Source organism: Bicyclus anynana, chromosome 10, assembly GCF_947172395.1.
Source record: "Bicyclus anynana chromosome 10, ilBicAnyn1.1, whole genome shotgun sequence".
Taxonomy (NCBI): Eukaryota; Metazoa; Arthropoda; class Insecta; order Lepidoptera; family Nymphalidae; genus Bicyclus; species Bicyclus anynana.
The window spans coordinates 16,640,735-16,666,361 of NC_069092.1; the positions used below are offsets into that span (position 1 = coordinate 16,640,735).

At 39.9% G+C, this 25,627-nt stretch overlaps 1 protein-coding gene across 1 annotated transcript; it reads left to right on the plus strand.

The window, feature by feature from the left end:
* Window positions 1–869: 869 nt before the first annotated feature.
* LOC112046975 (saccharopine dehydrogenase-like oxidoreductase) lies at window positions 870–24,527 on the plus strand. The gene is given in 9 exon segments (XM_052883760.1): window positions 870–1,148; window positions 10,569–10,737; window positions 16,572–16,759; window positions 18,992–19,121; window positions 19,650–19,749; window positions 20,608–20,694; window positions 21,457–21,847; window positions 22,429–22,528; window positions 23,707–24,527. Coding segments are annotated over 8 exon segments (1,266 nt in total). The 5' UTR covers window positions 870–1,148; the 3' UTR covers window positions 23,808–24,527.
* The last annotated feature ends 1,100 nt before the right edge of the window (window positions 24,528–25,627 follow it).

A 25,627-nucleotide genomic window follows, 5' to 3' on the forward strand; every position in this document is an offset into this window, starting at 1 on the left:
ATTTTACTTTTGTAGTTTAATAAATTATTTTAAATATACTAAGGTTTATGTCATTATTTAGGTACACAGTTAAACTTAAATCCTTATCAAAATGAATTACTTAATAATCAAGAGGATATTATAGAGATAAGATTTGCCTTTTTACAATATGTTAATTAGTCATATAGTTTCGGAGATAATACAAAATTTCTAAAAGACGGAAAAATGCCGCTAAAGGACGCATCGCGGCTTCATCCGCATAGTTCCCGTTCCTATGAGAATACGGGATAAAAACATACCCTATGACACTTGCAAATAACGTGGCTTTCTATCGGTGAAAGAATTTTCAAAATCAGTTTAGTAGATCCAGAGATTAACCCCTACAACCACACAAACTTTACCTATTACAATCACACTAATATTATAAAGGCAAAGTGTGTAAGTAAGTGTGTATGTTTGTTCCTCTTTTACGCTGCGGCTACAGAAGCGGTTTGGCTGAAATTTGAAATGGAAATAGGTTTTACTCTGGATTAACACGTATGCTACTTTTCATCCCGGAAAAATCTATGGCTCCCGTGCGATTTTTAAAAATCTGAATACCACGTGGACGAAGTCGCGGGCGTCCGCTAGTTTTATGTATTTTTGTTTTTTGTGCATACACATACACACTGTATTTCGTGTAACGGGTTGACCGGAAATAAAATCGTTTTATTGATTTTTTAAAAGAAGTAGACAGAACAACTGTTATATTAATAATTCGTTCTCGTTTCATTTAAATATCAGAGACAAATAAATACATTCTTTTAGTCTATGTCTAATTGAAATTGATAGTGTAGACGAGGTCTACATTTTAACGTCATCAATACGTTACTCTTTTGAATTCTATTGGCGCAAACTCAAACCAACAACACTTCCATTGGCGCGCGTTTTGTAATAGAATCTTGTCGCACTGTGAAAGAAAATATTTTCTATCAATAATTTCGTTTGTGTTGTGATAACGTAGCGCAGTGCACTGCGCGCTAGAAATTATTCGTATCTAGTATTGGTGATATACCGGCCGGCTTTTGTGGAATTTGGTACATAATTCTCAAACAATCAGTTAATTTTAACGTTATCGCAGCTCGTAAGCTCGTAGCAGAAGTCGTAAATTTATGTCGCCGGTGTAAAATGTGAGTATATTTTCAGCGTAATATATTTTAATAACAAAACTTTATTGACAATTTCCTGAAAAATTAGGTTAATTGGTTGTTACTGTGCATTGTTTAGTATCTGGAATAATCTGGAAGTCCATTTAGTATCAGCAGTGTAGGTAAGTATTCTAAGTACTGCAGCGTATTTATTGATCTATTTTCCCTGTTTCACGGTATGCATGATAACATGATGCACCAACGGCCTTATAACTCATTGATAGGCACAGTATGAGGTAATACGAATAGTTTAAAAAACTGTAAAACAAAATTCTTTCTCTTTCTTTATACTACTTTTATTTTTAGAATGTTCTTTTTTAGATACCTTATATTTAAAAAAAAAAATATTTCGTGTGTTATGGTAGGATCGAAAAACTAGCGACGTACGTATTGATGGGGTTTTCGTCGCGTTCCTGGAAACCTGAGATAACTTTGAACCCTGAAACATTGAATACTGAGTTCTGAATGTGGTACATAGTACATTTAATGCTATAAAATACCTACATTTTTACGAATAAAAATCGTCAAAGCTAATTTTTATTCAAAAACCTGCAAAATTCGTATTTTTAAGGTTCCGTAACCAAAGGGTAAAACGGGAGCCTATTACTATTTTAAGACTTCGCTATCCGACCGTGATAGACAATTGAAGTTTTCACAGTAATGTAGGTAGGTAGTTCTGTCTCTGCTGCTATAATATAAAATACTGAAAAACAAAAAAATAATATTATTTAACTTTAACGGGGCCACAGTAGATATATTACAAGCAGTAGTTGGACTTCATACTAAAGGTCGAAACGCGAGCTATACCTACGCAGCTCGTACGTGGGGTGATCGTGGGGTGAAGACCGTTGCGACTGTGCCGCGGTGACGAACGCAGTGTATTGGATTTTTTAATTATGACGACTAGGAAAAAAGTTATTATTTTTATAAAGTTTGATTAATATTTTGTATTCTAAAGGCATAATTTAATAAATATATATATAAATAAATGCTTAAATGATAAAATTGTGTAAATAGGTAAATGACGTAAACGTTAATATAATATTATTAAATAATTATTTATTAACTTCTTCATTTAGGTTGTTTTCTTTGATTATTATGTAATACATAGATTTAAATCTTATGACATGTATGTTTTGTATACCTGTATTTTAAGGTAATAAAGAAGTTACGTAAAGAAGTTGTTTGAATTTAACAACATTATTGTGTTGCTCATACTTTAATGTATTTGAATAAAAAAAGTAAAGAGCCAGCTGATATCAATATACCTATCCAGATTTTTTTATTAAACTACTAGCGAACCCGGTCAATCTCAATTTGTTTTTTGTAGTTCCTTCCCTACATGCCAAGTTAGGGTCAATTTTTTATCGTCTATTCTATAGTGTGGGGGGTATCGTTATCGGTATTTTTGTACATTACATAAGGGGTTAAAGTGCTAACATAATCTATGGAACCCTACACTGCGCGTGGCCCGACACGCACTTGACCGATTTTTTATTATTTGGTCACCTAGTGTGGTGGTAATAGATAGATGGCATCACCAAAATAAATATATGAAGGTCCTTCAAGATCATTGATTAGTATCAGCCTTATTTAAATCTACCAATCAAAAAACGCATTTTATTGATCACTTCCTATTTTACTACAATTTACAAAGTATTTTATTTGTTTATTTAAAAAAAAGTATATTTACAATCACATAACTAAATGGAAACACAAAGTTGGCAAATGTAATTAAAATGCTGGAGGCAGGCAGCCCTATCACATGTTTACGGAGCGCGCGGCTGTAGGTATTTATTTCAAAAATATGGCCGAGTTATTATACTGCTTGTAATATATCTACTGTGACGGGGCTCCCATAAAACAAAGGTGATTTATTGCCGTTTTTTTATAGTTAACTAACAAACGCCCGCAACTTCGTCCGCGTGGAAATCAATGTAAACTTGCAACCCCTATTTCACCACTTTAGGGGTTGTATTTTAATTTTTTTGAATCACATTATATTTCGTATTTTTTTTTTATGATTTATGAACAAACTTTTGAAAATGTATGGAAAGTCCTTCATTTTTAATGAAGGACTTTCCATACAAAACTTTCAACCCCTATTTCGCCTATTCTATTTTTATTCATAAGTATTCAAAAAGTACCCTTTGTTTTGTTCCAAGGTCACATTTATCATTATGCCAAAATTCACCATGACCGCCGTTTAGCCGTGAAAGATAACAGACAGACAGATTTACCTACTTTTGCATTTATAATATTAGTTTAAATGGTACGGCGCCTTCGTACGCGAGTCCGACTCGCACTTGGCTGATTTTTATTTAGTCTTTTAACAGTAAATTGCAGTGGTGCTTTTTACTTACCCTTGATGTATGTAAAAAACGGGGTTTAGCATACTTTTGTCTTGTCTGGCATCGTGGCTTCTAATCGAATGAACCTGCTGTCAAACAAAAAACCATCGCATCATAATGATGCAGTTTTTGTTAGAAGGCTGACTTAAGGCGAGATGGTTCTTACTTCTTAGCTATGTACGATGCAGATCCATTTTAAACCAATCCGAAGAAATCGTCGTTTTCATTATGGTGGAAAAAATATCTGACATTAAAGTCTTTATTCTCTGGTCCCATTATTATAGGTAGGTATACTAATTCGCATAAATTAGATTATTATTTGTATAGCTACAAATCGGTTTCGATTTTCATTAGTGTGTGCGTATCAATGATGTTAAAAATACTGTTAGATGTGTTACTAGGTCATGAAAAATGAGGCGCTCAAAAGAGGAAATTTACACATCTCAATGTAAGTTGTGGTCAACAACAAACGTTATTTAAACAAATAATACCTAAATATCGTCTAGAATGTCGATTTGTGTTTAGAAAGTGTAAAAACTATATATACATTATACATTTTTTTTTATTCTTTACAAATTAGCCCTTGACTACAATCTCACCGGATGGTAAGTGATGATGCAGTCTACGATGGAAGCGGGCTAACGTGTTAGGAGGAGGAGGAAAATCCACACACTTTTCGGTTTCTACACGGCATCGTACCAGAACGCTAAATCGCTTGGCGGTACGTCTTTGCCGGTAGGGTGGTAACTAACCACGGCCGAAGCCTCCCACCAGCCAGACCTGAACAAATTAAGAATATCTCAATCTGCCCAGCCGGGGGTCGAACCCAGGACCTCCGTCTTGTATATCCACCGCGCATACCACTGCGCCACGGAGGCCGTCAAAAATAAATAGAAAGAAAAAAAAACATTTTATTTGGACACACACACATAAGAAACAAAATACAACAAATACTTATAAAGTAAACTAATAATTTAAAGATATTAAACTAATAATTAAATAAATAATGGAATTAAAGACAAATTTGTGGATGTGTGCGCTCAGTGTTGAAGCCACACTTTCGGATTCGGATCACTTTTTGCAGTGATTTTGTAGGGACATAACCGATCTATAGTATAAAATTATCATTGGTGCATATGACAAACTATTTTTTGCTTTGCCACATTCGAGTTATATCTTGTCCGGTCAATGTTAGGCTCTGAACAGACCATCGTATCTGTCTGCATTCACATCCTATCACTATCAATAAAAAGAAAATACCTACCTATCGGTATGACTAAATATTGTTGTGTGATAGAGATTGAACCGCAAAAACGCATCCTCGAACGCAACTGCAAATACTTTGGTGTACGAGACTTAAGAAATTCAAATATTAATCAATATATTTAGGTTGCAGTACATAGGGATTTATTTACGTAATATTCGCACAGTTCACCTAAGTGAGTTTGGCGTTACTGTACCATCTGAGACCCGTGAAGAATTATTCATCGGATAGACCTAGAAAACTGGTCGTTTTGCATTTTTTTTATATATTTAGCAGATTTCTTCTAAGCTCTGAGAGGTTATCAGTCTTTGGGGCCCCTTTGAATCGTGGCATTTAGTCGGCTTTTTATTTATATCACCGCTTCTAGAGTTGGAAAAAATTAACGAGTGTGCCGTTCGCTGTAATCAAAATAAACTATAAGCAAAATAGCCATACTTTTGCGGAGCGGCAAAGTTATTAGCGCAAAATGTAGATATTTTAATATTGATTATACTCCAAGCACTAATACCCCACGTTTGCTATTTTTAAAAATCCTTTCAAATCCAAATTTTGACCCGGTCTTTTGACACAAATCAAACTAATTTGCTGCAAGTGCTTGCGACGCGTTATACCTAATTATTAAGTTTGTAGTCTCACAAGATTGTAAAATTAAGTAGATACTTATGTATACATATAGGTATTGTTTTAAATAATGTCACTTTACAGTATATTTCTGGTTTAATATTTTCTCGCTACTGATTATGTGGAACGCGCGTGTGTTCCAGGCTTTATTCTTTTACCAAAAACCTCTTTTCCAAAACCCGCGCCCGCGTTCAAAGGTGAATTATTAGTTGCGATCAATGGTTTTTTCATAATCAAATATCGGAGTAGGGTTATCACCTTTTCTGAAAATTTAAAAATATATAACTGACAATCACGGCTAATCTTTATTACATTAAAAAATGTGGGTTTTTTAAATCTGCGACATATCAACTCACTGCCCATAATCCCGAGGTTTGATATGTTTTTATTGTCACACATTATCTTTCTAAGGCCTTTTCTAATCCTTTTTTATAATAATCGGTCAAACAGTTTCGGCGTTTGTTTGTAAAAATCGGTACCCTTATAGCTAAGTCATATGTGTGATAATAAAATGTTACGAACCACTACTCTGTGGCAACCCTAGTACGAAGGTATTGTACCTAGTGCCCACGCAATGTATCTCGCTCTGACTTGAAGGTCATTCATAGATGACGGCTGGAAGGCCGAACATTACTAATATGGTACTCAATAAATTAACTCTATTTTGTACATTGACTCATCAGAAATTATAAACTGATGAAGTCAGTATAGGACTTTAGACTTGCGTTTCATAAAATTTTGGAAATTAGGTAGGTTCTCCTGTGATAAAACTGTTTAGGGGATCTCTATAGAAAATAATACATCCAACCCTACGGAAGATTTTGGTGATAAGTTTATAAGATAACGATTATCCTTCGAGTAGAGCACGCCGTTTCTAAAAAAAAAGTGTGTGTCATCTCCGATGCGCGAAGCAAGTTTACACTTCCAGATCGATCGATCGAACAGGCGCGCCCTCATGCTAGTGCACGCTATTGGGAGCAGCGCATGGTGTAAGGTGCGCAGAATAGGTTGCGCAAAAACGTAACGCTGTCATTCGTTTATCGAATTTTATTACTCATATTTTTTTCATACCGGGGGCTATGTATGAAAAATCGATTACCTTTTTACGAGTACAGGTGGCTTAGTTCACACTTGCTGAGTAAAAAAATGTCAGTAGTTTTCTTGAGCATAATTATGAGTACAATGGAACAATAGTGTCTGTGAATCCACCTGTCAGATCTTTGCGCTCAAAGAGTATAATATACGAAATACACAGACAATACCTACAGATCATTGGCTAACAATCAATATCAAACATGTAAATCGCGACCTATGGACTGGTTACTGGTACTCATTAGTTATGTGTAATTACTGACCACTTAGTCGCCGCTTCGCTTGAAATGACCGTTGATGACTTGTTTGTTCTTATGATAATCTATCTATACTCTATAGCTATAGGTAGGTAGGTAGGTATTATTTATAAATATCCTGTTTGTCTTTACATACTCGGATTACTGTTGAGTTAGAGTCTCCTCTCAGATTGGGAACGGTTAGGTTAATACCTAGTCCACCATTCTGGCCCAATGCGGATTGGCTGACTTCACACACATAAAGAATTAAGAAAATTGTCAGGTATGCACGTTTTCTCACGAGGTTTTCCCTGCATTGTTTATGACACGTGATATTTAATTTCTTGTTGTTGTTGTGAGTTGAGGTGAATGTGCCGGACCGGACTCGAACATACACCCTCCGAATCGAAGGCAGAGATTATATCCACTACAACGCCATAACTTAACCGATTTTATTCACCTATTTTTTCATGTTTTTCTATACAGGAAGAAATTTTTTTTAGTGCGGATATTTTTATATTTTGTACATAAACAAAATTTAATGATCACATATTTTTTCTTTTTTTTTTTAACTCAAAAATAACAAAATTATCGTTAGCTAAAGTTATTTACTTTTGAACAGAATTTTAGGGTCACCCTATTGTGCGTTTATTTTATTTTCGTTTGATACCTAAAGGACGTCACCAGATCACTTTTAAGCTGAATATATCTTGTTTAGTAATAATATGTACATTATTTTGTTATTTTAGAGACATAAATTTAAAAAAAAATTACATAAAATGTATCGAACTGTTTGTAGATTTATATTCTATTAATGATACAGAACCACGAAAAAAAATATCCGCACTAAAGACCGAATCACCCTGTATAGGTACTAAATTTTATAGTAGCTATAATTATTATACCTATTTTGTTGGTGAGGTTGTAGAGGGTCATCTTTGGATCTACTGATCCGATTTTGAAAATTATTTTATCAATAGGTTTTTTTTGAATAGAAAGCCACGTATTTGTGAATGTGGGGTACATTACCATTTTCCCCTTATTAAATGTGTATGTGTGTGTGTGTGTGTTTTATTTATACATTTTAATTTTATATTGTTGCTTAATTTGTTGAAATACTTTTATTTGTTTAGCGTAGTCCTATTATTTAGCATATTAATTGAAGGTTGTTTGCTTTTGTTTTTATTAATTTAAAGGTAATATTAGAGTATAATGTCACTGTGGCTATGTATATCCGTGGTGTCACCTGGATCTAGGTAGCAGCTGAAAATCAGCGCCGCTTGGCCAAATATTTTGCTTGGTTTATGCGGCACAATGCTGAGCTGTTACCTTTTTTCAAGGTTGTGCCAAACATGACGAAGTGGTTTTTGATGCTTTAACTACTTTAGTTTTAATTTTCAATTGATCAGGTGGTTGAAGCATCAGACACTACAATAGTGCTTTCTTAGGCATTGTGGTGTATGGCACAATTTTTTAAATAAATGTTTTTTCTTTCTTTCTTTCAATTGTCACAGGAACAGGTGTCTCTAATATAAATAAAAATTCACCTATTTGTTTTATAAAATGTAGGTACTCGAGTTTTAATAAACCATATTTTTAACAGTTTCATAATCTAATGTTATTTTTAACTTGTTACTTACATTACCAGCTGACCTGAGAATCGCGAGCCCCAATGTACGTCAGCGAAGAACGTTAAAAACAGATGTTCTGCGCCGGAAGTGCTATAAAGCAGCGTTGAAACGTTATAGGTATAGCTAGCCGACACACGCGGCTTCGTCTGCGATAAAAGTAACGTACGCTAGCAAATCCTTTTTAACCCCAATTTCACTCTGTTCTGTGTAATATTTTCACGGAAACAAACATAAAAAGGTTGTCTCTGTTATACTTATACGAGTACACTTCCCTATTTCTCCTCAAGGTCCTATTTATCTTACCGAACCTAATCTAACACAATATACATAATTATAATAGAGTTTTTAGGACTGCTGCCAATAGAAACAGCTCTATATCCAACAACAGACCCGGAACACAAGATCAGGGTTCCTCCACAAGAAGCCGTTCACCGACCACACAGACCATCGACGCCCCCACAGTTGAAGTTCGACAGCTGCCGATCATCCAGCTGCTGCACTATGGAGGGCAAGGTGAGCCGGGAATACGGCTCCGTGGAGTGGCCCTCTTCATGGATAACAACACGGAAAGGCTGGGTATAAGCTTCTGCAACGCAGATGCCAGAGGCAGAGTGGTGATTTCACCAGGCCTGGCGACCCTACTTAACGGAAGCACCTCTAGAAACACCATGAGGAGAAGAACTTATAACGCATTGCCTGAGACAGCAGTGGCCGATACGCACTGCAGAATAGTAAGATCAAGAAACAAAGAGATCGTACTATTCAAATGGAACAATCTGGTGACTCCATTTGCTCAGGCGAGCAAAGTTCTCAAAGAACTCAGCACAATAAATATAGTAACTCCGAAACGCATAAGCGTGGATGCAATGGCGGTAGGATATGTGAAGGGCACGGTGGATGACTACGTAGGTTGTTTGGAAGCTTCAGTAAAACATGAGGTAGTGGTGTACGAAAACAGAGGGGAAGACCTCAGTTTTCTTAAACCAAACAAACAACACCCACCCGCGGCCACGGGAACACCTGAAGCACCAAGCGGCTCGGAAAAACTACAACTAAAAAGGTCACTGGAAAACCAACCAAAATCTAGCTCGACAACAGAACGAATGAAGAGCACGTTCAGAACCGCAGTGAGCAGGTTTTCTGCAGCCATGCAGAGTATTTCCGGCAATAGAGAGCAAATAAACATCACAAACACAACAACAAGAGTAGAAAAGGCCTTACAGACATTTACACAGAAACAACCAAACACAACACAAACAACATCTAGTTCAACAAGCACCATGGCAGAAAAAGGTCAAGTAGTACCTCCTGTGCTCAGGGAACCGAGTGGCCCCCTAGATCATGTCATAAACGCTTTCCTAGAATTCCAAGCTATCACTACAGCAGAGCAAGTCGTTAGGTAGTCGGGGTAGGTTAGGTTTTAGGGTAGGGGTAGGGTAGGGGTAGGGTAGGGGTAGGGTAGGGGTAGGGTAGGGTAGGGGTAGGGTAGGGGTAGGGTAGGGGTAGGGTAGGGGTAGGGTAGGGGTAGGGTAGGGGTAGGGTAGGGGTAGGGTAGGGGTAGGGTAGGGGTAGGGTAGGGGTAGGGTAGGGGTAGGGTAGGGGTAGGGTAGGGGTAGGGTAGCGGTAGTTGAAAGTTTACATCGAGTTTCACGCGGACGAAGTCGCGGGCATCCGCTAGTATATATATATATATATATATGACTACTTAGAGGTATACCAATAGAAAGCCACGTTATTTGCGAGTGACATAGACTATGTTATCTCTGTAATCTAACGGGAATGGGAACTACGCGGTTGGTACCGCGCGTCGGCGTCTCATAGAGGAGATAAACACACACAATGGACCCTGAGCCGCCTGTAACCAGCGGCTCTAGTGACACTTTTCATATCGTCAGTTCATTTAGTAGATGGTCGACCAACACTGCGCTTTCTGGTGCGGGGTCGCCGTTTCAGGCCGACAGTCGCCTGTATGACGTTAATAATACGTACTGTTATCGTAAATCGCGGCAAACTTTCAAGAATGAAACGAACTGTCACCCGCCCTTCCTAAATGAAACGAACTGTAGGTACCTAGTACCTTAGCAAACTAACGTCCTTCGGCTCTTCGAACTATGTACCCCGCACATTGCATTTTGCTACTCGTCAATGCTACAATTACTTGTCTTAATATTTATAATACCTAACACTATGCTTTTTTTATATTTCAGATGTCTCGACTAAGCATTGTGATATTCGGCGCGACGGGCTTCACAGGCAAGCATGCAGTAGCGGAACTTGCGCGCTTGAGCAAGGCCGACAGCGGCCTCACGTGGGGCGTGGCCGGCAGAGCACGGAGCAAGCTGCAGAACGTTCTAGATGAAGCCGCCAAGTCCACCGGTAAGTGATAGCTTCGTTTTAGAAGTAAAACTTCTATAAGCTCTTATTGGAAATGCAACCTATGAGTAAGTAAGTATCTACTAAATTGACAGACCAAGTATGATGGTCCACCTGATGGTAGGTGGAAACCATTGCGTGTGAACAACAAAACTTCGCGGGTATGCATGGAACGGGTCGTATGAGTATTAACAAAGTTACACAGGCAGTGCATTTTTGCGTCTATGAAGTGCCAGCTACTGTATTTACCATAATACATAAATTATTTCTTCAACAGTATAATATACTAGCGGACGCCCGCGACTTTGTCCTTCCTTAATCGGACCCCTCTTGCAACGTCCCGGTCACGACCCCCGTCCACTCTTTTTTTTATTGTTTACAAGTTAGCCCTTGACTACAATCTCACCTGATAGTAAGTGATGATGCAATCTAAGATGGAAGCGGGCTAACTTGTTAGGAGGAGGAGGAAAATCCACAATCCTTTCTACTCTTAGCTGACATCTACTAACTGGGAACTGCCATACTTCATCTTTTTACGTCAAGTGGTTTTGAAATTTCGCGATGAAAACATAATTATTATCTTAGATAGTAACCATAAAACATATATACAAGTATGGTAAACAAATATGTACATGCCGAAACTTAAATGCCTTGAACTTTTACGAAATAGATAAACTGGTTATGTATTATTCATTTACTTACTTTCCTGCTTAAAAATCAATACGTCTACTGAATTAATTCATACTAATATTATAAATGCGAAAGCAAGTCTGTCTGTGTCTTCACGCATAAACCGTTGTACCAATTTTGATGACTCTTTTGGAGTTGAAAAAGGGGGTTAAAAGTTTGTACGTGTCCTTTTTTATAAAAAAATGTGTTAAATGAAAAATATACTTAACGTGATTCAAAAATATTTCAAATCCGCCCCTAAAAGATTTAAAGGGGTACTATTTCAAATGTCGCCCCTGAAAGATTAAAAGGGGCTACTAAAATACCAAAGTAGTCCGAAGTAGGCCTACTTAAGCCTTAGGTAAGTAACACAATATAACGAGTAAGTAAAGTATGTGCCATACTTCGAGTCCTCTCTGATATTGGAACACGCCGAGCTATATTAAAACCTGGCTGGAGTACTTGTACTTAGCATCGTGTTCAGAGTGAACTAGAAGTATGGCACATACTATACAAAAAGAAGCGAACACCGCGGCCACAGGCAAGCTAAGGGGTTCGTACTGACGAAGGCCAGCCGTATTTACATAAACTGCCACGAGTGTAAATACACTCATGCGCGTGAGACCAAAATAAAGAGCCCTGAGCCAATAGGTACCAACTAAGAACGTGATTCAGCGAGACTACTTAACTCAAAACAATCAATTTCTTCACTCCTCTTGCTCAAAAGTTATGCTTACCAAAGCGCGGATGAAATAGCATTTTAAATATTGACTAACTAGCTAACGCCGTGCGGTTTCATCCGCGAGGTTCCCGTTCTCATATGAATACGGGGATAATATACTCGTATAGCCTTCCTCGATAAATGGGCTATCTAACACTGAAAGAAGTTTTCAAATCGGACGAATAGTTCGTGAGATTAGCGCGTTCAAGCTAACAAACAAACAAACTCTTCAGTTTTACCTTTAATATTAGTAGGTATAGATTTATTAAAGTTGCTATAATCCGTATCATCTCACATATAGGAAGGAAACCCTGTGATGGGTTAGGTACATTGATGATGAGAATGATGCAGAATATTATACGAGTAATTTTATGCCGCATTTGCAGTTTACTGCAGTTGATAAGAATGATCTTTTGGTTACTAAGTACCAAAGGTCAAGCTTATCACGTGTAGTTTTGTAACAGTATTCTAATAGGTACTCATATTATACCTATCGCGTCTATTCGCTTACTTAACTATTTTAAAAATAAACGTATCAGATTCGCGTAAACATTAATTCAAACTATCAGATATCATCATCATAATCATCATATCAGCCGATGGACGTCCACTGCAGGACATAAGCCTTTTGTAGGGACTTCCAAACATCACGATACTTAGCCACCTGCATCCAGCGAATCCCTGCGACTCGCTTGATGTCGTCAGTCCACCTGGTGGGGGGTCGGCCAATAATGCGCTTACTAGTGCGGGGTCGCCATTCCAGCACTTTGGGACCTCAACGTCCATCGGCTCTTCGTACTATGTGCCCCGCCCATTGCTACTTCAGCTTCGCAACTCGTTGAGCTATGTCGATGACTTTGGTTCTTCTGCGGATTTCCTCATATCAGATCTATTAGAATGTAATGTTTAAACCGACTTCTTTTTTATACGCAATCGGCTCGCGTCCTACTATGATCTCCCCTGATGACACCAAATCAGTCTGCAAGCTAATTAAGCAATTGCTGAGGGTATCCCGTCTAGGGTGGCATCAGAGACGACCGAGAAAAAAAACGAGCGCAAGAAAGTTAAATAGACGTTCATTGATACGAGTACATATTTACACATGTTATGTATATTTATTACCATATTTTTTCACTAACTCTTTGTAGTTTACTTAAGGATAGGGGAGGGGTCTAGAAGAGAAGATTGCTTAGGGCATCCAGTCACCTTAATCCAGCACTGGGTATTAAGATACCCGACACCACATATCTCGCGGAGAGGGAACGTCATAGGAGAAATTTCTAATTTCTTATGAAGAAGAACGCAAAACTTAACATAGGGACGAAAACCCGCTTAGTGTCTTGCAGTGCGATGGTAGGTAAATACTCGATGAATAAATGATGAATAAATTGATGACTGATGGGTACTGTATTAAAGCTCAATCAATTGACCTAAAAAACAAACGTTTATGACTGACGCAGTAAGGTTAATTGTAGCTTAAAAGTAAATGCAACGAAATCTATACTTCTAAACTAATATTATAAAGAGGTAAAGTTTGTAAGTTTGTAAGTTTGTCACATTTTTTAAATGGGGTAATCTTCGGAACTACTGGTCCGATTTTAAAAATTCTTTCACCAGTAGAATGCTACATTATCGGGGAGTGCTATAGGCTATATTTTATATTGGTATCATATATATTAGCCGAGTTATCACAGTTTTTGTCATACAGGTCGGACCGAAAATCCTCTTAGGCAGACTTATTCGCATGCGCTGCCTTAACCATTGTGTAAAATTGAAATTAATGTATGGAGGCTTTATGTATCTTTAAAAGTTCTACAAAAAAGTCCGCGACACCATATACCTATCTTCTATACATTAGCAGATATAGTACCTTTTATGTTTTAAAAATTATTAATTTTATATACTTAGGTTTGCGTCATTATTTATGCTACTTAACTTAAATCCTTATTAAAATAAATTATTTAATAATCACAAGGATGTTATGGAGATAAGATTTGCCCTTTATAGTATGTTAATTAGTTAAATAGTTTCGGAGATAATACAAAATTTCTAAAAGGCGGAATGCCGCTTATGTTTAAGCGCCAACCGCCAAATTAAGTTGAACCTTCTTCTATAGGTTTCTACGTATTTTATAGGGATCAGCATTTTTGGTTACTAAACTCTATGTAGGCGTTTTATCCATTTACCAATAGATGGCATTGAGCAAAAACACCATATTTTTGTACGGCGCTAGGGAGATTTATGCCGTAATACATGATGATCGAAATTGATTGTTCATACATTGATGTTGGTGGTGAAAAATTTACTTAGATTTTGGCAAGTCGATGTTAATTATTAATGATTAAGTTCTACTTCTAGGCACGTACCACGTAGGTAGTTAAAGTTAGCTAGGTAGTAGGTACTGTTTATCTGACTCTGTCTATTTAGTATTTACGTATTTGCTTTTTAGATTTAGAAATAGAGATTAGAGACATACTTTAAGTTTTAATTTATAGTTTAGACTTTAGATACGTCGTACTTTCTTTGTTTAGGTTCAGGACCAGGTTCAGGTAATCAGGTTTAAACTTTAAATTCAAATAAATAATTTGTAATTTTATTTTATTCGTTTCGTTTCGACTTTCGACTTTCGTCATACGTATTTCGTGTAATTAGTTATTATTTCGTTTTATGGTATTATTTCGATTGTTGTGTATATAAATTAATTAAAACTTAGTAAGTGTAATTATAGTGTTTTGTGTTAACTAAATTTTGTAAAAGATATACATACGTAGTCTATACTAATATTATAAAGAGGTAAAGTTTGTAGGTTTGTAAGTTTGTAGGTTTGTAAGTTTGTCACATTTTTTTAATGGGGTAATCTTCGGAACTACTGGTCCGATTTTAAAAATTCTTTCACCAGTAGAATGCTACATTATCGGGGAGTGCTATAGGTTATATTTTATATTGGTATCATATATATTAGCCGAGTTATCACAGTTTTTGTCATACAGGTCGGACTGAAAATCCTCTTATACAGACTTATTCGCATGCGCTGCCTTAACTATTGTGTAAAATTAAAATTAATATATGGAGACTTTATGTATCTTTAAAAGTTCTACAAAAAAGTCCGCGACACCATATATCTATCTTCTATATATTAGCTGATATATAGAAGAAAAAAGGCCTTTTGTGTTTTAAAAATTATTAATTTTATATACTGAGGTTTACGTCATTATTTATACAACTAAACTTTAATCCTTATTAAAATAAATTATTTAATAATCACAAGGGTATTATGGAGATAAGATTTGCCCTTTACAGTATGTTAATTACTTAAATAGTTTCGGAGATAATACAAAATTTCTAAAAGACGCTGAAATTCCACTATATGACGCCCGGCGCTTTCATTTACGTAGTTACCGTTCCCGTGTGAATATGGGGATCAAACATAGCCTTGGACACTTGCAAATAACGTAGCTTTCTATTGGTAAAACAATTTTCCAAATCGGTCCAGTAGATCCAGAGATTACCTCCTACAACCACACGAACTTTACCTCTTTATATTATTAGCATAGAAGTCTCTATTTCTCTTGGTCATACCACCACTCTCGAAGGACTGGACCGATTTTGCTAAGGGTAGGAGTAAGATAGAGAACTTACAGGGTAGGTTAGGGTACGGGTAGGGAAGCGTAGGGGTAGTGTAGGGGTAGGGTAGGTTTAGGGCCGGGTTTAGGGTAGTGGTAGGGTCGGGGTAGAGGTAGGGTAGTGGTAGGGTAGAGGTACGGGTAGGATAGGGAAGTGGCAGGGTAGGGGTAGGATAGGCGTGAGATAGGGGTACGGGTGGGATAGGGGTAGGAAAGGGATAGGGTACGGGGAGGGTACGGGTAGGATTGGGGTAGGGTATAGGTAAGGTAGGGGTAGGGTAGGGGTAGGGTCGGGGCAGTGGTAGGGTTGGGGTAGTGATAGGGTAGGGGTATGGTAGGGGTAGGGTAGGTTAGGTTAGGTTAGGGGGTAGTAGTAAAATTGACATCGAATTTTACGCAGACGAAGTCGCGGGCGTCCGCTAGTCATTAATAAACAAAGTACATACTTCGTTTGTTTATCCATAAACTCTGGAACACAAGGTCCTGCAATTGTGAATGTGCAATCGTAATGTGATCAACGAGTGTGCTTTAGATCAAACGACTGAAGTAAAACTTCTTTCAAAAATGAATAAAACAGCCCCATCTATGAGCCTCAGGCATAACTGCATCGCTACAGGGTCTCGAAGTGTACAAAATGGGTATTGTTTCAAAGTTCTCCAAGACGACCATCTACACTTTCATTATGCCTATACTGTAGATGGCATCCTAAAAGCCTTGCCCGATTATATTTAAAAAAAAAATATTGATTTATCAATTAACTCCCCAAGTAAAGTGTGAAGAAATTTTACTGTAAGTGTAAAGACAAACTAATTTACAATTTACAGGTATCGATTTGTCATCTGTGAAGATCATAGTAGCGGACGTGTCGGACGAGAAGTCGCTACAGGAGATGTGCGCGCAGACGCGCGTGCTGGTGAACTGCTGCGGACCGTACCGCCACTACGGCGAGCCGGTGGTGCGGGCCGCCATCGACGCCAAGGCGCACTACGTGGACGTCAGCGGGGAGCCGCAGGTAACAGTGGCGTAGCGTGTAGATCATAGTAGCGGACGTGTCGGACGAGAAGTCGCTGCAGGAGATGTGCGCGCAGACGTGCGTGCTGGTGAACTGCTGCGGACCGTACCGCCACTACGGCGAGCCGGTGGTGCGGGCCGCCATCGACGCCAAGGCGCACTACGTGGACGTCAGCGGGGAGCCGCAGGTAACAGTGGCGTAGCGTGTAGATCATAGTAGCGGACGTGTCGGACGAGAAGTCGCTGCAGGAGATGTGCGCGCAGACGCGCGTGCTGGTGAACTGCTGCGGACCGTACCGCCACTACGGCGAGCCGGTGGTGCGGGCCGCCATCGACGCCAAGGCGCACTACGTGGACGTCAGCGGGGAGCCGCAGGTAACAGTGGCGTAGCGTGTAGATCATAGTAGCGGACGTGTCGGACGAGAAGTCGCTGCAGGAGATGTGCGCGCAGACGCGCGTGCTGGTGAACTGCTGCGGACCGTACCGCCACTACGGCGAGCCGGTGGTGCGGGCCGCCATCGACGCCAAGGCGCACTACGTGGACGTCAGCGGGGAGCCGCAGGTAACAGTGGCGTAGCGTGTAGATCATAGTAGCGGACGTGTCGGACGAGAAGTCGCTGCAGGAGATGTGCGCGCAGACGCGCGTGCTGGTGAACTGCTGCGGACCGTACCGCCACTACGGCGAGCCGGTGGTGCGGGCCGCCATCGACGCCAAAGCGCACTACGTGGACGTCAGCGGGGAGCCGCAGGTAAGTGGCGTAGCGTGTAGATCATAGTAGCGGACGTGGCGGACGAGAAGTCGCTGCAGGAGATGTGCGCGCAGACGCGCGTGCTGGTGAACTGCTGCGGACCGTACCGCCACTACGGCGAGCCTACGGGACTAATGGACAACTGGTTGAGTCTGGTAGTGCCGGACTCTTAACGGCGAAATTCCCTCCTGTCGCCCTGTTGTCCGCCTACCCGCTACACGGCAACCATTGTTGTCTATTTCATCTCCTTCTCCTTTTCTTTAATAACTCTGTCCAAGAAGGCAACGATAGTCGTTGAAATAGAAGTAGTAGAAATGTTAAGTGACGATGCAGACTGCAGTCTAAAATCACTTGGAAAAGCTACAAGTTCATACTAGGTACCCACATTCTGATATTTTCTGCGCAACACCATAATGGAACGCTAAATCTTGCCTTTACCGTTGCCATCCTAATAACAATTGATGTAAAATGACGTTATTGCCATCATTCCGTTGAAATAATTATGTTAGATGATCGCAAAAACGATAATCCAGCGCCACATCATGCAGTGACTCGTGTGTTTAGTCGTACATCGATTATATCATAATTAGGCATTTCCTGATCCTGGTGTATTGTATTATAGCTTTACTAGCTGTACTTACAATACTTGTTCTGACAACTGTTATTACAATTATTTAGTAATAGAACCACACCTGAATTTAATCTGACTTTGTTGTGTAGAATCACATATACCTAGAGTTCCATAGTCTAGTTTCTGTATAAGTAAATTTTATTTTTAAAATCATTCAGGTATAGACCGAGCCTCGTGGTGTCACTAAATACTTAGTCACTTGGATGTAAGCATGGCCAATATCACGCGATTCGTAATGGAATGGAAATGGAAAAAATGCAAAACCAGAAGCAAGTAGGTCTTGTATACCTACTTGCTACTGTATTGTCTTATGTACCAAATGCATCTTGTATAAAAATACAAGTAGATAGATCATAATTCTAATAAATTAATTAAAAACCGACCAAGTCCGTGTCAGGCCTCAAGGTTCAGATTTCTGATTAGATATTCACTTAGTACTTAGATGGGCGAGGGTCTGGATCCTTAAAACCTGCTACCTCCAAAAGAGTTTGGTTTTCCTGTCTAGATTAAATAATTGTATTTTTGGCCCTGGACAGACCGGTATTGTGTTTTGAGTATCTACCTTAACATTGTAATATAGCGCCATCTAGCGGGACTATGAGAGTTCACGAAGTAGCACAAGATAAAAGTTCGTGGAACGGTGTAGTTTAGTATTAAGATACTAGATGGCACAAAAATTAATCGAACTGTTTTGCGACGATGGGCAATTTTTTACATATGACGTTATAACGTAAAACTATCGGGCTTTACGTGTACAATTACTATTATAATTAAATGGTTTAATCTTGAAGACACGTTTAATTTGAAAGCCTTCCTGAGCCCAGCTGCGAACACCACCGGCACTGTGTTGCAGTTCATGGAGACGATGCAGCTGGAGTACGGCGCGCAGGCGCGCGACGCGGGCGTGTACGTGGTGAGCGCGTGCGGGTTCGACAGCATCCCCAACGACTTGGGCGTCATCTTCCTGCAGCAGAACTTCGGAGGTTCGTGTGTAAAGCTACTAATATTATAAAGAGGTAAGGCGGTATTGTAGGGGACAATCCCTAGATCTACTGAACCGATTTTTAAAAATCTTTTACCACTTTTTTATTCCCGTATTCTTAGGGGAACCGCGGGGCGTCGGTTAGTCATGAAATAGACAGACAGTGAAATTGTCAACATTCCGAGATCCAGTCAGAAATGAGGACATCTGCAGAAGAACAGGCTACATAAGTCATGAAGCATGAGGTCCTATTAGACGGCTCACAATGTTCTTGCACAGTGTTCCTCAACCCATCACCTAATGGTGAGGATCGCATTCAAGCGGGCTACGGGGAGCAGTTGAACACGGGACCGTGGTGTTTGGAGGTCCCAACAGGACTTATGTTCAGCAGTGGATGACCATCGGCTGATAATGATGACGATGATGAGACTCACGTGACTAAAATCTCACTTATACAACCTATTTAATAAAGTCTTTGAATTACGAAACATTCGGATTTTCGGTTCACTGAAGTGCATGCTTGTTGCAGGCACTTTGAACTCGGTGGAGTCGTACCTGTCGTGCCGCGCGCCGGCCAACACCGGCTCTAGCGTCATCAACTACGGCACCTTTGAGTCTGCCGTCTATGGGTATTCTATATTTCTACATGATAACTGCTTAATTGGTCATTGGTTCCGTGGTAAGCTAGTTCGGCTACAGACAATGAGGTCCAGGGTTCGAATCTCGGGTCAGTCCAACAAAAAAATACGTTGTATATACGTTACGTACGTACGTTAAACGCATTTTTCTTACAAAAAAATCTCACTAGTAGCCAGTTGGAAAGTTGGCGGCGTCGATAATACCTCGTGCCTCGGAGAGCACGCAAAGCCGTCGGTCCTGCGCCTGATCATTATTTAGAGATCGAGAATCTTGAATGCACCATTGCTATGCTCAAAGTGGATATAAACGACTGCGATGAGGATCTCTCCCACACAGCAGAGCAGATATTAAGATCTCATCTTTACCGGAAACCTGCGGATAAAATCCTTGTCATACGGCGGTGGCGACTAAATTAGGAGCTGTCCTCAGCCAAAATAATATAGTGTTAGTAGAAAAAATAGGAAAGCTCTGAAGATTTCTGAAGATGACTTTTTCCGTTGTGCAAGTAAGCGACGCGGTACCACCACCGCGGTATATCCGAAGGTATAGAATACAACCCTCCCCGTAGGCGTTATACATAAACGAGAGACTAACTAGAACAAATAAGCACCTATTCTACTTACTACTAAGAGAAACTGCAAAACAAAAGCAGTGGAAATTCACAAGGATAACACGTGAAAAAATATTCGCCCGCTAAGGAGAAGGTAGCCTAGTGGATATTACCTCTGCCTACAGAAAGAATGAATTTGATGTTCTTAAATGCACTCACTCAGTCGTCACAGCTTTCTCAGGCTATGACCTTACAGTGCTTCTAGGAGACTAATATAAATCTATTGTATTGTTTTCAGTATGGCGCACCACGGAGACCTGACGGCTCTGAGGAAGAAGATGTATCCCGAGAGACTGCCCACCTTCAAGCCCAAGTTGAAGCCCAGGCGAGTTGTAGGCGAAAAAGCTCCCTGCAAACGTTGTGTAACGGACAGGCGTTTTTAAAGCTATAATCTAAAATTTGTCTTAGATTGTATGGCGAAAAAAACACGGCTATCTAACTTAAGTACATTTCTTAGTTTTTTTCAATCAAGAGTTGTAGTCTTTCAAAAAAAAACAATTTTTATGGTCTTCACAAGAGCAATCAAACCATTACCAATACAAAAAAACATAATTTGTACAAACAAAGTGCCAGATATGTGAAAGAATTAATGCGACGACATTTCATAAACTTCATTGACTCATGTACAAATAACAAACCGTGTCTATGACACAGCCACACCCATCTTTTTCATCTTTATCTTCTAATTTTAAGTATTTATGTTGTTATATTCATATTATCCATGTTGATCGCTAACTATGGGTCTTATTAGAAGGCTCAAAGTCACTCAGCGGGCAATGGAGCGAGTTATGCTTGGGGTTTCTCTGCGTGATCGAATCAGAAATGAGGAGATCCGCAGAAGAACTAAAGTCACTGATATAGTCAGCGAGTCGCGAAACTGAAGTGGCAATGGGCAGGCCACATAGTTCTTAGAGCCGATGGGCGTTGGGATCATAAGGTGCTGAAATGGCGACCCCGCACCAGAAGGCTCAGTGACAGAGTGAAGACATCAAGCGGGTTGCAGGGAGCCACTGGATGCTGGCGGCTTGAGACCGTTTTGTTTGGAAGTCCATGAGGCTGATAATGATGATCCATATAATATTGTTAGGTCCATCGTCCACGCGCGTGAGGACGGCTGGTGCCTGCCGTTCCCCGGCGCCGACAGCTCCGTGGTGTACCGCACGCAGCGCCAGCTGTACGAACACGAACACATTCGCCCCGCGCAGATCAAGACCTACGTCAAGATCCCCTCGCTCCTCACCACCCTCGGCGTGGCTCTCTGCGCCACCCTGCTCTACCTCATGTCCAAGACCAGCCTCACCAGGCAGCTCCTGCTGAGCTACCCGCACATCTTCTCCCTGGGCGCGGTGGTGAAGGACCAGGGCCCGAGCGAGGAGGTGACCAACAACACCACCTTCAAGTTCGAGCTGTTCGGCGAGGGTTGGGAGGCGGGAGCTGATGTGAACGCTACTCCGCCCAATAAGAAGGTTAAGGTTCAGGTCAGTGATGATTAGTTGTCTTTAAAACACTCAACTTTATTATAATATCAAGTTATTAATTATCATCATATCTATAGCTAGCATATAACTCTGTGACTTCTCAAGTTGTCAGTGATACAGCAACGGCTCGAGTCAATGTCGACCGGCCGCTGCTGGTTTGCTCGATGACATTACTTTATACAAATATTGCGTTTTGTATTAATTTGTATGTACACTTTAGAATTTGCATTGTATACCTTGTATTTACGCACTATTTGTGCGTACACAAGCCGCTTTCCCATACGAGTAGGTAGAGACCGCGTCCTTCCACTTTCTCCCTTGCTATTTCATTCTCTTTAATCCTTTCATACAAGTTCGTCAGTTTAGGGTACTCTATTACTTGGCCTTTAAAGAGATTATCCTGGATACTAGACCTGGTACTGTAGCCATACATTTTTCAAGTTTCGAAGCGTTAGCGTTTGTAAAAAGAGAATCGACGTGCCACATGGCTCCAGGCCCTGGAAACTTGATGAAATTAGCCCTTAAAAAGTAATAGATTACTTAGGCTGTATGTATATATCGACCCTTGCCTTGTTGGTCAGGTGTCGGGAGTGAACCCCGGCTACGGCGCCACCGTGGTCGCGCTGCTGTGGGCCGCGCTCACCATCCTGCGGGAGACGGACAACATGCCCAAACAGTAACGTTTCTGTTTAGTTTATTGCCTTGTTGGTCAGGTGTCGGGAGTGAACCCCGGCTACGGCGCCACCGTGGTCGCGCTGCTGTGGGCCGCGCTCACCATCCTGCGGGAGACGGACAACATGCCCAAACAGTAACGTTTCTGTTTAGTTTATTGCCTTGTTGGTCAGGTGTCGGGAGTGAACCCCGGCTACGGCGCCACCGTGGTCGCGCTGCTGTGGGCCGCGCTCACCATCCTGCGGGAGACGGACAACATGCCCAAACAGTAACGTTTCTGTTTAGTTTATTGCCTTGTTGGTCAGGTGTCGGGAGTGAACCCCGGCTACGGCGCCACCGTGGTCGCGCTGCTGTGGGCCGCGCTCACCATCCTGCGGGAGACGGACAACATGCCCAAACAGTAACGTTTCTGTTTAGTTTATTATAACTACAGATGAAAATTTACTGTTCAATACAATTAGATATCCAATAAGATTTACCATATTATTCTTCTTCATAATAGCTTCAGTTAAGGCTCAATTTCATTGAATTGCCTTACACAGAGAGTGCAGCAAATAAAAGTCAGCGTAATTTTGCTAATTTTTAACATTACACGGGATCCCTTTATAAGAGAGTCAAGAGTTTAAGACTAAGCTCTCTAGGTTATATGATTTTTTTAATAAGTATGTATATATTTGCATTTTGCCAAATTATCTTTTAAGTATAATAGGTAGGTGATAATTAGTAGGTGTCCGGCCGAAACCGCGGAACTATTAAGGCGTAATTTTGTGATTATCGACAATATTGCAAAATATTGCACGTGTGTGGGCTTCCTGAAATTGTATTTTTCTGCAAATTGATCTTATAAATTGTGATTTTATACATTCCCTACAAACTTTAAAAAAAGTGATCATTATTCATGAGACCAAACAAGAAATAAGTTAAGTCCAACTATATAGACATATTTATTTTCACCAGTCAGCATTATTTTAAGAGTATGGTTCCCGGTTGTAAACATATGCCTTATGTGCCTTAATTAACAGACGCATGGGGGTTATACTTTTGCCTCCAGTTCTGTACAGTATTGCTTATACTATAAGCGATGTCTGCTCGAATGTTCATCTGTTATACTATAATTTTTTTTCAATACAATATAAGCCTTTTATTAATTCACAACAAACCATAGATCATTGTTTTTATTTTCAGAGCCGGCGTGATGACCACAGGAGTCGCGTTCCGAAACACGAATCTTATACAACGCTTGTGCGAGAATAACTTGAAGTTTGAAATCGTTAATAATAACAAATAAATACTTACTAGAAACAATATATTCGCCTAATAAATAACGTTTTTTGTGTAAGTACCTACTTGTGGCGAGTATTGATAAGAGATATTATGAGGAAGGAGGGATTTAATTTACCCGAACCCGGCAGATCAATTCAAACACAGTTAGGTTCCGCTCAAATTGACATTGTCTAAGATCCCGTATAATAACGATGACCCTCACCGATCTGGTTAGTGGGTTGCGGGGGGAAAAGTATTTTGTATCGAATTAAATATGTCAATAAATATAATTGCTAATGGATTGGCTAAAAATATCCAGTCAAGGAAATGGATAATGGATTGTCTTAACACGAAGATCATAATTGATATGCCCGCGAGCGCCCGCTAGTTTTGTATTTGGAGACCGCGCCCGCTGCCGCGCCCGCTACCGCTCCCGCCACCGCGTCCGCTACCGCGCCCGCCACCGCGCCCGCCACCTCGCCCGCCACTCAACATGAACAAGCTCTTAAAGATTTGCCATAAGAGAGACTTGTATTCCCAATTTGTATACCATGTCAAGTTGTTATAGTAAGTACTCTAGCATAGAGTACAAATTAATACAACACTACGCGTATTATTTATGTCACAATGTTCTTACTTAGTTTTCTAAATGCCTGAAAGTTTCTATGGAGCGCACATTTTATGTAACAGCCTAAGTAGGTAGGCCTATAAATATTTTAGTAAAATAAATGTTTGTAAAATAAAATTTGTTGTTTTATTATTATATTTATTTATTGATAACTAGCGGACGCCCGCGACTTCGTCCGCGTGAAACCCTACTTTTACCCCTCCTTACCCCTACCCTACCCCAACCTTACCCCTACTCTATCCCTGCCGTACCCCTATCCTACCCCTACCGTAGGCTACTCTATCCTATGCTTACCCTATCACTACCCTAACCCTACCCTACCCTTACTCTACCCCTACCCTACCACGCGACCGCGACGGAAGCTTAAAAAATGGAGTAACTTCTCCTGTTTTCTCACCTTCACTGCTCTGCTCCTGTTGAGTGCAGCGTGATGAAAAGTATACTGTAACCTGCCCAGGAGTGTGAAAAATAATTGTACCAAGTTTCGTTAAAATCCGTCGAGTAGTTTTTGTTTCAATAACGAACATACCACTCGGCGAAAGGTTAAAAAATTGAGTAACATCTCCCGTTTTCCCAACATTTCCCTTCACTGCTCTGCTCCTATTGATCGTAGCGTGATGAAAAGTATACTATAACCTGCCCAGGAGTATCAAGAATAATTGTACCAAGTTTCGTTAAAATCCGTCGAGTAGTTTTTGTTTCTATAAAAAACATACATACAGACAGACAGATAAAAAATTTTCTGATTGCATTTTTGGCATCAGTATCGACCACTAATCACCCCCCTGATAGTTATTAACCGACTTCAAAAAAAAGGAGGAGGTTTCTCAATTCGACCGTATATATTTTTTTGGAGATATATTTCATGTACAGAATTGACCTCTCTACAGATTTATTATAAGTATAGATTTCTTTTAACAGAGAGGACGCAGAAGGCATGCCGTTTCCCATGTCATACAATTTCTACCAATTTGTATGACATGGGAAATAGCTTAATTTAGTGAGTAAGTTAAAGATTGTACTGGTGTCACAACATTAATCATATTCGCCTCAATAACATTGTATTACCAAAATGTACGCGGGCTTAGGACTAAAACACATGATGTCTTTCGTAACATAGTGATAAATAATTACGACATTATTATCTTAACGGAAATAGCACTATTATTAGTAATGAACTTTTTGATAAACGCTATATTGTTTATAGAAGAGACAGG